Here is a 13,105-nt window from a genome sequence, read left to right on the forward strand (position 1 = left end):
GGCAATACATAGATTAATAGAAAGGAATTAATTTAAAAGTAAGAGCTAATTAGTAATAAGCCTGAGCTATTGACCAAGCATTTTGTAATTCATATAAACTTTTGTGTTTATTTGGGACTGGGCAGTAGGGACAGAAAAACTCTGCCTCAATTTACATCAACAAGTCCACCAGACATTTCAATTCCACATACAGTGAAGGGTGTAGTCAACTTGAGAAATACCTGGATAGTACAGGGATAAGACTTGCAACCAAGGAATTTTTGACACTTTTAGTCAGACACATTTTTTGTTGTGAGGAATTGTTCTGAACATCATGAGATGTTTTTGGTGTTCCTGGCTTCTTCTCACTATATACCCATAGCATTGCCACCCTGTTAGACAAAGATGTCTCTGGACATTACAAATGCCACCCTCCTGGGTGGGGAGTAAAATCACCCCCTTTGAGAAGCACTGTCAAAAAGCATATGCTTCCATAAACAGCAGAGTATCATCATTATCAATATTTATTATTATGTTGAAAACAAATTCCCATTATACCTCAGAATGTGATACTTTAAAAAAAGAGGGAAGCACATTTGGTATTAGATGGAAACATTTTAAATGAGATTTTCAGAAAGGATGGAGCAAATCTTTCAATGTACTTACATTGAGTTCTAAAACTATTCCAAGGCAATCAATCAGCAATGACACCAGCATGGCTGCAGTAATGATAACCACTGTTAAGATGATGTGGAACACTGATGAAGGATTCCCACCAAAAAACACATTGGCAATTACCTGGCGAATAAACAGGGTAGGTTGAGAGGTGTTCTTGAGGTTTCCTGGAATTAGTAAGAGGCTTTCACACTAGCACTATGACTATCACCAACAATAAGGCAACTTATCAAACCTTGGGTCATTAGGAATGTTTCTGTCTTTTCAAAGAAACTACACATTATAGCAATAATGAAAATTCTTTGCTGTGAATGTTGTCAGCCAGTGTCCTATGCTGTAGACCCAGAGCATTGCATCCCAGTGTTGTAATGCACACATTTTTTTAAGGATAAGAAAGCTCTGAAAGTTGCCTTATCCTTCTTAAGCTGGGAAGATTGCCACTAAAACTAACTACAAATACTGATTGGTTATTTAATGGCCTCTAAGGAAGGTGTTAGGATTTACCCTCTTAATGATACTGGATGAGTGCTATCCTTTATTAAAAGGAAATCAATTTTATACAAATGCAACCCACAAAGAAGAAAGGCAAATTAAGGATAGTTTATCATTATTTTCCATGAATACACAGATCAGGAAGCTAATCTATAGTCATCTATTGGATGCATCCTACTCTGATAAATTTACAATAAGAGGATGTCAAAGGAATGATTCCTATTCTCAAGAATTGACATCCCAATAGAAGACCTATAACTCATAGAAAGAAACAAACAGAGAACCGTTTGGGGCAGGATGAAAAAGACCAAATAGAATTTAGAGGGCTCTTCAGTTGTCTAGAATGGTCTCCTGTGGGGAGTAGAGGAAGCCCTGGATGAATGTGTAAGGAGCAGATGAAGACCTGAGTGAATCTGTAATGTTGACATAAGCACAGCCATGTCAATGACCCCAGTGCCTCAGACCAATGTGATTGGTAAAACTTCCCCAAGTCCATGTGCAAATGTTGACAGAAAGTGCACTCTGTCGCGGGTTCTTCCTCCTAGATGTTTACAGCCTGAGATCTCCCACCAGGACTAGCTATCCCCTCCTTATTCTCCTGTATATAATAAACACGATAGTTTCTGGACTGTCATAGTCGGTGCCACCAGAGCAGGCACACCCTACCCAATCTGAGCTTTTCTGTATGTGTGTCTGTGTTCCTTCATTCCCATGTCACCCCAGTCCAGATTCTAGGACCATGGCACACAGGATATGGCAGTCTCCCTTAAAGTCCTCTTCTTTTTGCCATTTCTGAAATGTGAGTGCCTATCCAAGCTTGAGGTGGGGACAAATTTAGAGCAGAATTATAAGCTGAGGCCACAGTATAAAGAAGAGCAAAGGAGAAAGAATAAGAACATTATCTATGGAGGACAGAAGGAAGACTCTGAACAGAGTGATGGCCATGTGCAAAATACCAATGAAACAGGAACTGTCAATGGACAGAGAGCATCATGTGCCAGGTGCTATGATGAGGACAACTGTTGAAAAATATATCCCCGCAGATCAGCTGCTCCAACGCTGCTGGTAGAGACCTAATGGTGATATTAATAACTTGGATGATGTAAATTTGCTATTTTCCCAGATTTATCTCCTTTAAACACAACTGTGTCATACATCTCTGAGATGGCATTATGAGGATGAAATGACCATGTGGGCAGGACCAGCAGCATACAGTCTTTTCGATCCTCTTTATATGTGCCTGGCTATTTTACCTATGGAGAGACATGATTGCGTTCATATTGGCTCTGTGTGTATATGTGTGCAGACAACAACAGTATCCAGTGAGGCTCATACAGCATCCCTCTGCAAGGGACATGCTCCCAGGGCAAAGATCTTGGTTTCATTCTGCTTTCCTGTTATGGCAGCTCAAATGGAAACTCATTTCCACATCGGGAAGACAGAAGCTGCAGGTGGAGGGACTCAAATCATCCACACACAGTTGACCAGGAGGCATCCAAGCCTGCACCATCCACTCATGTTGATCTGCAGATTCAATCTGAACCTGAAGTACTAGGCAGATGCTGAAAGAAAAGCCTTTCCCGATCAATAGTAGAGCTTTGAAAAATCCTGCAGCTTAAAATCTGCAGGAAGTTTACTCTACCCCTCTCTTCTGTGAAGGAAGGGCACTAGCCTTGGGTCATGCCGCTTGTGAACAGGAGTGCGATTAGAAAGTATGCACAGCACGGAACACCCTCCCCTCTTTGAGCCCCAGCACAGGTTCTCATTGCCAGAAATGGCCTACAGTGAGAAAGCAGCTGCCTTGAGAAGCCTGCGGATTAGACAGGGGATTTAAGGCTCTGTTGGTGGTTCACTACATACATTACACGCAGTCACACAGTGCACTGCGTAAACAGCCCGTGGGGATAGATCCTGACTAAGCCCTTTCCACAGTGCTGTGGGTGCTGCTACTCAGCACAGTGGATATCTAGCCAACAGCATAAGAGATGCCTGATAAGCCATGTTACCCAGAATTACATAAGAATAGATTCTCTTTTGTCTACATAACCGCCTTTATTTGTAAACATACAATATTTATATAAGACATTTATATAAATATATGCATCAAAACATATCTGTAGACCTATAAGTTTAAGTTGAGGTTTGATTCCTCATGGAATATAATATATTATTTTTTAAAATAAAACCAATTACTCTGGCCTATGGTAAATAAACAATGACTTATGAAAAACTGTAACAAAAATATAATTTTGGGAATGATTTCTTTACATTTTCATCCTTAATTTTTTTGTCATTTCTTTAAAAATAAAGGTGACCACTTTGGTTTGGCTGTTCTAAAGGCTGCTATTCACTTGGGAACCAAGTGATGTGTTTGTGTTTATGATCATCTACACTCAACCCTGGAGCATGACTACATATAGTCACAACGTCTGAAACATTTTTTTGTAAATATTTGAATATATATTTAGATGATGAGGACATGACCACCCCTAGGTATGGTTGGGAAGAACGTTTTTAATGGTAGATATGAGGGAGAAAGTAGCCAGAGAGGCATCTGGAAGAGTCCATAGCAGGAAGAGAAAGAAGGGGGAGGGGGAGCGTGAGAGAGGACGAGGAGAGAGCAAGCTAGCCAAGAGAGGGCAAGCTAGCCATGAGAAGACCCAAAGACCAAGAGGTCAAGAGAGCATGGGGCCCGAAATGGGTGGATTATACAGGAATCCGAAGCTGGGTAAAGGGGAGGGAAGGTCAGGGGCTGGAGAGGTTTAGGGTAGGGGATGGGGGTGAGAAGCGCTGAGGTAGCCTGGCAGCCAGTGTCTGCTTTGCTGTTAATTGGCACCTCAGTTAGTTATTTGTCCCTGGTTTCTTTGGGACCTAACAATATTCATCTGTAGATTCTGATACTTCAAGAGAAGATTGTATGAATCTGTGACATGTCATCATGCCTTTAGGGAATTTACATATTGAACTGTCTGTGTCTTCCTAAATAAATGTAGTAGAGCAAGCTACCCAGGCAAAGGGTTGAAAAGAGCCTTTGCGGGCTGGAGAGATGGCTCAGAGGTTAGGAGCACATTGGCTGCTCTTCCAGAGGTCCTAAGTTCAATTCCCAGCAACCACACGGTGGCTCACAACCATCTATAATGAGATCAGGTGCCCTCTTGCGGCATGCAGGCATACATGCAGACAGAACACTGTATACATAATAAATAAATCTTAAAAAAAAAAAGAAAAAAAGAAAAAAGCCTCTGCTTACCTCTCTAGTCACAAAGCATTCAATTGGGTATGTTAAAATGACAGTGATACCATAACAAAACCTCCCAAAGGTCACCAGGTCATCACTTCTGCAGTAATTTTCAAATAAGTCTCCTGGAGAACAAGAAACATGTATTTATTTGCAAAGTATTGGGGGTACCTAACAAATGAGATATTTTGTATAAAAGTGGTAGCCTATATTCTTCATTTTCTATAATTAAAAGAATAGATTACCATGTCTGAGTATAACATGCTGCCTCCAGTAGTCCTGCATTTATTCACTGCTATTGAAACTAGTACATGTTCCACTTGAAAGTGCTCATCGCTAGTAGAGTTCTTATTTGTTTCTGTTAAGTTTGCCTTAAAGTTGTGCCAGTTTTTTAAAAACTACTTTGTCCATTGTGGGTTGGTTTTTTTATATATATATAACAGAATCAACTCCCTAAATTCTTATGCACTGCCTTTATAAATGGCTTCTGGTCTTTGTTTCTGGGGATTGTATTATTTTAAACAAATGTCTATTAAAATAAACAAATTTCTCTTTGAAATGCTATATTTAGATGGAGGACAATCCCACAAGGAAAAGTAGGACCAGGGCATGTGGGGAGCCGAGTTTCCTGCACTTGAGGTATAGGTTTTGATCACAGGCTCAGAACCACACCAAGGAATTCCAAAGATACACGGTCTTTCACGGCATTTGATGCACCCAAGTGTAAACGCAGATTTCACTGGTTCGAAACTGAAAATAGGACCGATTCCAGGAAAGGACACTGAATTTAATTACTTCTAAATCAAGCAACAGACCATATATACCTTAGGCTGGTTCTCAGTGAGACTCGTATATTTTCAGGAGTCTGTGAAAAAAGGCAGGGCTCTGACCCGCTCACAGAAGGCAGCCTTCAGGCCTCTGTACTTCCTGAACATAACATGGTTAAGTTTGGACACCGCAGTTGCCTTTTTCCAATTAAACCAATTAGAAAATTAGATGAAAGCCACATATTTTACGACGCTATTTCAGAAGAAGAAAGTAATCCTCTGAGCTTGTTTGTATTAAAGAGTGAGGCGGCAACCTACTTGCACTTCCTCTTTCCAAGACATACTTTAAGTGGCCGTGTCCCTTCCCTCTACCAACAACACCAGATGCGTGTGACTTTCCTGGTGTCCCTTCCGGGCAGAAGAAGATGACAACACAAAGCAGTAGTGGCAGAGAACAACCTCAACACTGACGAGGGTTCAACACTGAGAAACCCGAGAATGGAGGTTCCCATTGCTGCCCTCCCTGGTAACCAGGCCCTGTGTCTGCTTTGAAGTCACAGGGAAGAGCCATGGGACGCGAGACTTCCCACTGCCTTACTGGCTTGACTTTACCTGATGAACAGAGGCACACGGACTTTGCCCAAACAAGACCAGATCAACTTAAAGAGAAATGAGCTAAAGAAGCAGCACCGACTCACTCCAGCTGGATTCTGTGTGTCAGGGAATTACAGCTAAGGGGAAACACAAGGGCAAGAACAATGACATCCAATACCTGTCAGCTTTGCTATATAAAGATGTGTGTAAGAGACAGAATGTATGTGAATGTGTGTGTGTGTGATGTATGTAGGGTATGCACATAGGTGTGTGGGTATTTGCACCTGTGCATGGGCTTGTGGAGGCCAGTGGAGGACATCAGGTACCCTGTTTCATCATGTTCTGCCTCATTATTTTCGAGACAGACTCTCTCACCGAAGACAGGCTGTCATCCAGGAAGCCCGTGCGATCTTACTGTGTCTGCCCCACACCCCAGAACAAGCACATGAGGCCACACTCAGCTTAAAGAGCCCCCATCACAGGTCTCTTTTGGAGTGTTGCTATATAGCACAGGCTAGCCATCCTCCTGCCTTAGCCTCCCATGCGTTGTGTTGGGATTACGGATTTTTAGTGGTCATGCGCAGCTGTCATAAATATTCAATTACAGCAGGGCAATTACCACTGCTAAAATCACTAGGAAGATATCACTAGCAAAAAGAGACTTCTATAAACCAAGGTTCTATGCATGCAGGAGCCTTTAGGCTGTTATTGGCATACTATGCAGTAATTGTGATTGGTACATGGCAGTGCTTGAAACAGTTCTTACATGGACTTTCAAGGTTGCTTTTAATTGTACTATCCTGGAATATGTGGGAATATATCCCACATATATAACATCTATCACAAATATATATGTGCACTATGTGTATATATACATATATAATATATATGTTACTGCATTGTTATTATATCACTAGTTTCTTAAAATCTATCTTTCTTTTTTTCTGGGAAATATATGCACATAAGAACAGTGACCTATGATCTCTGTGCAGATCAAGGCATCATAAGAGTACCACAGTGTCACATGTCACAGAAAACTAATCCAAGAGGAGCTGGATTCTAAGAGATGATTGGAGGCTCTGTGTTGATCAAAACTGGGGAGGCAGACAGGGAAGGGGGGGATACCTGAGCTTGGGCTTCAGAGGACCACGTGCATTCTGGTTGTTACCAGCCGGCTGGGGCAAGTTACTTTGCTCTCTGTGTAAGCAGGAAGTAGAACTAGTTATTCCACTTACCTTCAAAGGGTTGTGGGAAGGTCAAGTGAGATACTAGACCGGCAAAAGCTGTGGAATATATGAATCAGCGTTTGGCCTGCTGCCAGGCTAGCCTGAGTATTATACCCTGAATGATTGGATGAAAGGGTCAACAGCAGTAAAGGGAAGACCACCACTTAGTACCAGGCCTGAGAGGAACAAGAAAAGAGAAGTCACTTTGAAGCCAGCGAGGGAGAGGGCTGGCTTTATGGGAAAGATGATGTTTGTGATTTAATCCAGAATGAGACAATTAAGCAGAAATATCCTGCAGGCTGGAGATGAAAAAGAAGGCCTGGGCTGGAAGGAAAATGAGGAAATCACCTAGACTATTTGTCAACAGAAAAGCAGGACCCCAATCTCTGGGTAGGGTGGGGATTAGAAAGTTCCTAGGAAGCAAATACATACATACATATATATATATACAATACAGAAAAAAAGAAAAGCCATGATAGTACAGCCATTCTTTCCTCAAGTGGGAGGCAGTTCGGTATAGCTAAGTGACTCACAATGGTTCAAAAGGACCAGAACCAGAAAGGTTATCAGCGTCAACACTGGGAGGCTATTAGTGCCCAGGTAAGGAAAGGCACAGAGTGGCAGTGGAGAGGGGAGCCAGAGTTCATGTTTGCAAACAAACAAATGTGTCTGGAAGCAGAGAGCATTGGGGTCACAGAGCTACATCTCAGACGTGAAGAAGAGAGAAATTATGAAGCGGAGCATAGAGAGGCAGGACAGTAGAGCAGAGGGTGGGTGGAAGGGAAAGGTGTCGGACAGACCCCCGAGAAAACTGTTCCAGAAATGAGTAGAGCACTGGTATCCTGGTACCAGTCCACATGTGCACCAAGATAGGATGTGGTTTAGTCTCTCGTTTTACCTTGAGTGAAGCCGGTAAAAGTCAAGTACCCACATGTGGCAAAGAGCACACAAATAAATACAGAAACCAAGATGGACGTGTGGATGACTCGGCACCACTTAGCTACCGTGGGCTCTTGGAGGGAACCGTAGACTAGGAAGCAGTTATGGTGGCAAATGAAAGCTGGAATACAAAAGAAAAACAATTACCGGGGAAGCAGCAGGACCGCGATTTCTACTCTGCAAAGTTGAGAGAGGCACACTGCCTTAGAATTTCAAGTCTCTAAAATGAAAATATATTAATTCTGCAACACCAAGTAAGCCAGAAAGTAAGATTTCTAATAAGCCTACAAATAAGAAACTACACAGAAGGCCTACCTAGTTTCTTCACGTCACTGTCGACAGGAACCAGGCCTGTCCAACTTCTCTCCCATTTTCTCCTTTTCCTAACGGCCCTTCCTATCTTAAGGAAAATCTGCACATGAGTTTCCTTGGCATCTGGGACGTAGGGGAGCTATAGATATCTAGCCAAAACTTAATCCTTTCTGCAAAGACTTTGAAGAAGTCTATGACATTTGCTAGACTTCCAAGTTAGGAAACACACTAACCGTAATGGATGTCTAGCTTGGAAACACTTTTCTCCAATTAGAAGCAAATTTTAGTAACAGACGAGGAAGGTTAGTAATGGACAAGAAAGGGTTGAGTCTAATTTTATATTAACACAAACTAGAGTGCATGCTGCTAAGGGGGAGTCTAAACTCAGAAGACCTGCTATAGACATATAGGGAACAGTACCTCTTCACAGAGCAGGTGGAGTCATACTGAGAAAGGGGTTTGAAAGCCAGGAACTCACCAAAAGACATCACCCCAATAGCCTGGATGGCATTTGGCTTTGCAAACACCCAAGCATCTTCTGTCTTTGGTCTAGAAGAAAATCAGTTAATTAGACACATTATTAAACAAGTGAAATAATATATTTATTGGAGAATAAGAAATAGTATCACACATAAGAATTGAGTATCTTTCAATGGGGGCCTGGAGAGATGGCTCAGAGTTTAAAAGCATTTGTTGCTCTTGCAGAGGACCCAGGTATGGTACCTAGCAACCACATGGTGGCTCACAGCCACCTGTAACTCCAATCCTTGGGGATCTAATGCCCTCTTATGAACCCCTTCAGCACAAGATACCTGTGATACACACATACACACAGACATACAGACACACACACCATGCAGGTGAACTATCTATACATATAAAATAAGTTAATAAAGGGCTTCCACTCATCTCATCAACATTCATTTCCGAGGGACATCAGCGTTTCCTCAACCCCAATGCTCTAAAATGCCTGTTGAATGCTTGGAAAGATTCTGTGTTTACACATGTAAAATATTCACTGACTGTGTGATTTGGGTAATTGATTTGCTCAATCATTTTAACAACAAAGTTATTATGGAGTCATCACACAAGATCCTGAGGGAGATATTAAATTACTAATATCCTATAACTGCTCTTTACCTCTTCAGTTTTTCTGGTTTGATCGACCTGCAAGAAATTAAATGGGAGCTGGAATTTATTAAGGAAGGTAGATGTGAGTTGAGGCTGACTGAGGGTGTCCTGACTATTTCTGGAGAAACAGACTCTTATCTCATTTGTTGTTTTGCAGGTACATTCAAGAATTATCATCATTTAGGTCAGTCATAGTGGTGCACTCAGGAGGCAGAGGCAGGTGGATCTCTATGAACTCAAGGCCAGCCTGGTTTACCAAGTGAGTTCCAGGCCAGCCAGGGCCACGCAGTGAGACCCTGTGCCAAACCAAAACCCAAACCAAAAGAATTATTTTCATCTAACATTAAGATAGTCTCTGCATTGTGGTCTAGTTTGCTTAGTTTCTTGGTGTGTTTCATCCAAAATCTTTTCAGACATTGGCCTCAAGTTTCCACCTGTTCGTGTACTTCTCAAAAGGGGTTTTGAACATACACACATTTTAAAAATTATTTTTCGCTCATTTACTTGTTCTGAGACAGAGTCTCACTGTCTAGCCAAGCTGGTCTCAAACTTGCGATCCTCCTGCTTCAGCCTTTATCGTTCTGGGGTTAAAAGTGTGGCTTCATCATATCCAGTTAGTCACTCACTTAAATTCTCAAGCAGTATGTATCCTAGTGGAATTAAAATATCCAGTGTCACCATGGATTGACCTGCCTAATAAATACTCTTGCCTCTACCTCCAGTAATAATGACTATTACAAGCTTGAGTCTGTTCTTCTGGCCTCTGCTCTTTGTCGGCTAAGGTATTCTTTTAGCTAAGTTAATTGATCCATGTTTCCATATCTGCATCTGTGAAATGAAAGTAACCATAGTACCTAATTTCCTGAGTTATTTTGCAGATTAAATGAGATTAAGCATGCAAATTTTCTGAAAGAGGGCTTGTAAGACAGCATGTGCTCAATATATAGTCATTAGTTTTATCAGTACTATTTATTGATATTTGATTACTATCCTTTTTTACGTATTCAAAGGTAGATAAAAGTCCACAAGTATCACATACTTCTATAGACAGGTTTGAATGAGACCCAAAAGAGTGCAGGGAGATAGACCAGAAGCCCACCAGAGAGCATGAGGGTCCTGGAGGGCTGAATAAAAAGGCGAATTCTCAAGATGAAAACTCAACTTTCATGTTTGTTACTCATGGTCTGTGTGAAGAGGACACAAACGAATTCTATTTGCTTTGTCAAAGTTTGTGGAATGTGTTCAGCCTATCATCTTTCTATAAATGGAAGGAGCAGCTCTCAGGGGAAACAAGACAGACAGAAAAGCCAGTCTGAGAGGAGGCCTCCCACTGTTCCCGGACCTGCTGGGAATCTCTGCTCTTTGAGTGGGAACTACTGCCACCTGCTGCCTCCACTGCTCTCTCTCCAGTCAGCCTGGCAAATTCCAGCCTTAGTGTGCAGTGTGCACACGTATTTAATATTCTTATAAAAAATGATTCACATTGGGCAGTGCTAATGGAAGATTGTCTAACTTTCTGATATGCTCTGAGTGAGTAGTGTGTTCCAAATCCAGGAAAAGGGAAGAGGTATTAGGGTGTGGCTTTCCAATCATTTGCAACAAAGGAGTGAGTTCAGAAACAATTAGTTCCAGAGAGGGGAAGAGAAAGAGAGAGGGGCCAGGGAAGGAGAGGAGAAAGAGAGAAGAGAAGGAATGGACATTTCTCCCTGGTATAATTTATGAGATGAGATAAATTTTGATACCCAATTTGAATGAAAACAAATGAAGTTATGGTTCTTCTACCTTCAGACTATAGCTATCAACTCCAAAAATATTAACAATGTGTCCAAGCAATGTGTATGATTAAAATGTCACCAGAAATGGCCTTCCTAATCATTGCCCGGGTAGTCTCATAGAAACATCTGTTAATGCGTTTACCACATTACTAGATTAGTGTGGGAAAGCATACGGATTTTAGTACATACACAAAAGCATATGATTCAGTATTTATTTTCATAGACATACCAAACAAGCTGTTAAGAATTCCCTTATCCCAAGGAAGAACATCTACAACAAAACGTATGTGTAATAAATGTGGAACTGAAAAGGTAGCAATGTTACAACTAAGGAAGAAGCCAGATAAGACTCTTTCATATCCAATTGCTGGTTCTTTCTTAGTTCAAGAAGTCAATGAGAAGATGCCTAATCACACAAAAAAAGCGTAGCTTATTTGTGCACACCATGGTTGTAAACATAGAAAATTCAAGGGCTCTTGCGACCAGTCTTTGGAGTTTATAGGGTATCTAACAGAGGGCTGAATATAAATTCAGTTCACACACACACACACACACACACACACACACACACACACACACACCAGTAGAGTAGATGTTGACAACTGACACATTTTAAAGAGAGACATTGGCAACAGAAGCCCTGTTTTGAAGGACATTTTAACATTATGTTATATTTCTGTTAAAGAACAAAGAGATGTAGAGACATACCACGTCTTCATTTCTGCACAGGAAGACTCAATATTATGTATATGCCAGTTCCTCCGAAATTAGTACTCAAAGGATAAAGCATAGGGAAGAACAAATTTTGAAAACAGATAATATTGGAATCTTAAGGCAGAGTGGTAGATGACAAAATCAAAGGTAGTATAAAACATTTGTAAATGATATAATCCAGCCGGGCGGTGGTGGCGCACGCCTTTAATCCCAGCACTCGGGAGGCAGAGCCAGGCAGATCTCTGTGAGTTCGAGGCCAGCCTGGGCTACCAAGTGAGTCCCAGGAAAGGCGCAAAGCTGCACAGAGAAACCCTGTCTCGAAAAACCAAAAAAAAAAAAAAAAAAAAAAAAAAAAAAAAAAAAAAAATGATATAATCCATATGCAAAATTAAGAATATAAATGTTTAACTGGAAAAAGAGATTGACCACACATATAATCAGTGAAATGATTATTATCTAGTTTATAGTAAATACTCTGCAACTCTATAAGAAAAATAAAACATTATGAGCAATGAGTGAACCAATTGGTAGGAAAGGAATCAAGAGCAAGCTAATAAATATTAACCTCAATTTTGTGTCTGTCAGATATCAGGTAAATGGCCTTCTGCCATGCTAGGCAAGCATCCTACCACTGAGCTATATCCCTGGATATTTTCACGTTTTTGAGATAGGATCTTACTAAGTCTAAACTGACCAACCAGGCCTTCAACTCCGTCTGTAGCCGAGGCAGTCCTTGAATTTGCCATCTATCTGATTAAGCTTCTCTAGTAGCTGGACTGAAAGGTATGTCCCACTGTGCTAGTTGCTTCAGTTGTTAAGTGCTAAATGTATCAAAATAGAAGCGATGGACAAGTGTGGCCACTGTAACCTGTTACATTAGGTTTCCTTAGTTTAACCTTTCTTTTTTGTGGCCTGTATCCCAGCCTGGCCAAGGGTTCACTAGGTAGCTGAGGATGACCTTGAACCTTGATCTCCGTTCCTCCAGCTCCTGAATGTGGAGATAACAGGCGTGCACCAATATGCCCAGTTAATGTGGTGCTGGAGATCAAACCCAGAGTTTCCTACTTGCCAGGCAAGTACTCTACCAGCTGACCTATATTCACAGGCTCATCAAATGAAAACAGTGCAGGGGAATTCAAATATATACTTGTGAAGACAGAGGAAATACTATGGGCATTTTGAAGTTTGAGGGATGGAAACAGAAAAGATCGAAGGATTAATAGATTAAGAAAAATGAACAGAGAAAAGGGACTTCTGGGACAC

The 13,105-nt window shown here is 41.3% G+C and overlaps 1 protein-coding gene across 2 annotated transcripts in view; it reads right to left on the reverse strand.

Moving 5' to 3' along the window:
• The window catches only part of Slc38a11 (solute carrier family 38 member 11), a 49,029-nt gene that overhangs the window by 13,166 nt on the left and 22,758 nt on the right, over positions 1 to 13,105 (reverse strand). The window contains exons 8-11 of one of the 2 annotated variants that reach the window (XM_052725211.1): positions 8,701 to 8,771; positions 7,870 to 8,031; positions 4,397 to 4,509; positions 646 to 777 (exon numbers count right to left, since the gene is read on the reverse strand). In XM_052725211.1, coding sequence (XP_052581171.1) covers positions 646 to 777; positions 4,397 to 4,509; positions 7,870 to 8,031; positions 8,701 to 8,771 — 478 coding nt within the window. The remainder of the gene's footprint in view (positions 1 to 645; positions 778 to 4,396; positions 4,510 to 7,869; positions 8,032 to 8,700; positions 8,772 to 13,105) is intronic. The other variant, XM_052725212.1, reaches the window with a different exon arrangement.

The sequence above is a fragment of the Peromyscus californicus genome, unplaced genomic scaffold (assembly GCF_007827085.1).
Source record: "Peromyscus californicus insignis strain IS unplaced genomic scaffold, ASM782708v3 Scaffold_7__1_contigs__length_154581171, whole genome shotgun sequence".
In the NCBI taxonomy this organism is placed as follows: Eukaryota; Metazoa; Chordata; class Mammalia; order Rodentia; family Cricetidae; genus Peromyscus; species Peromyscus californicus.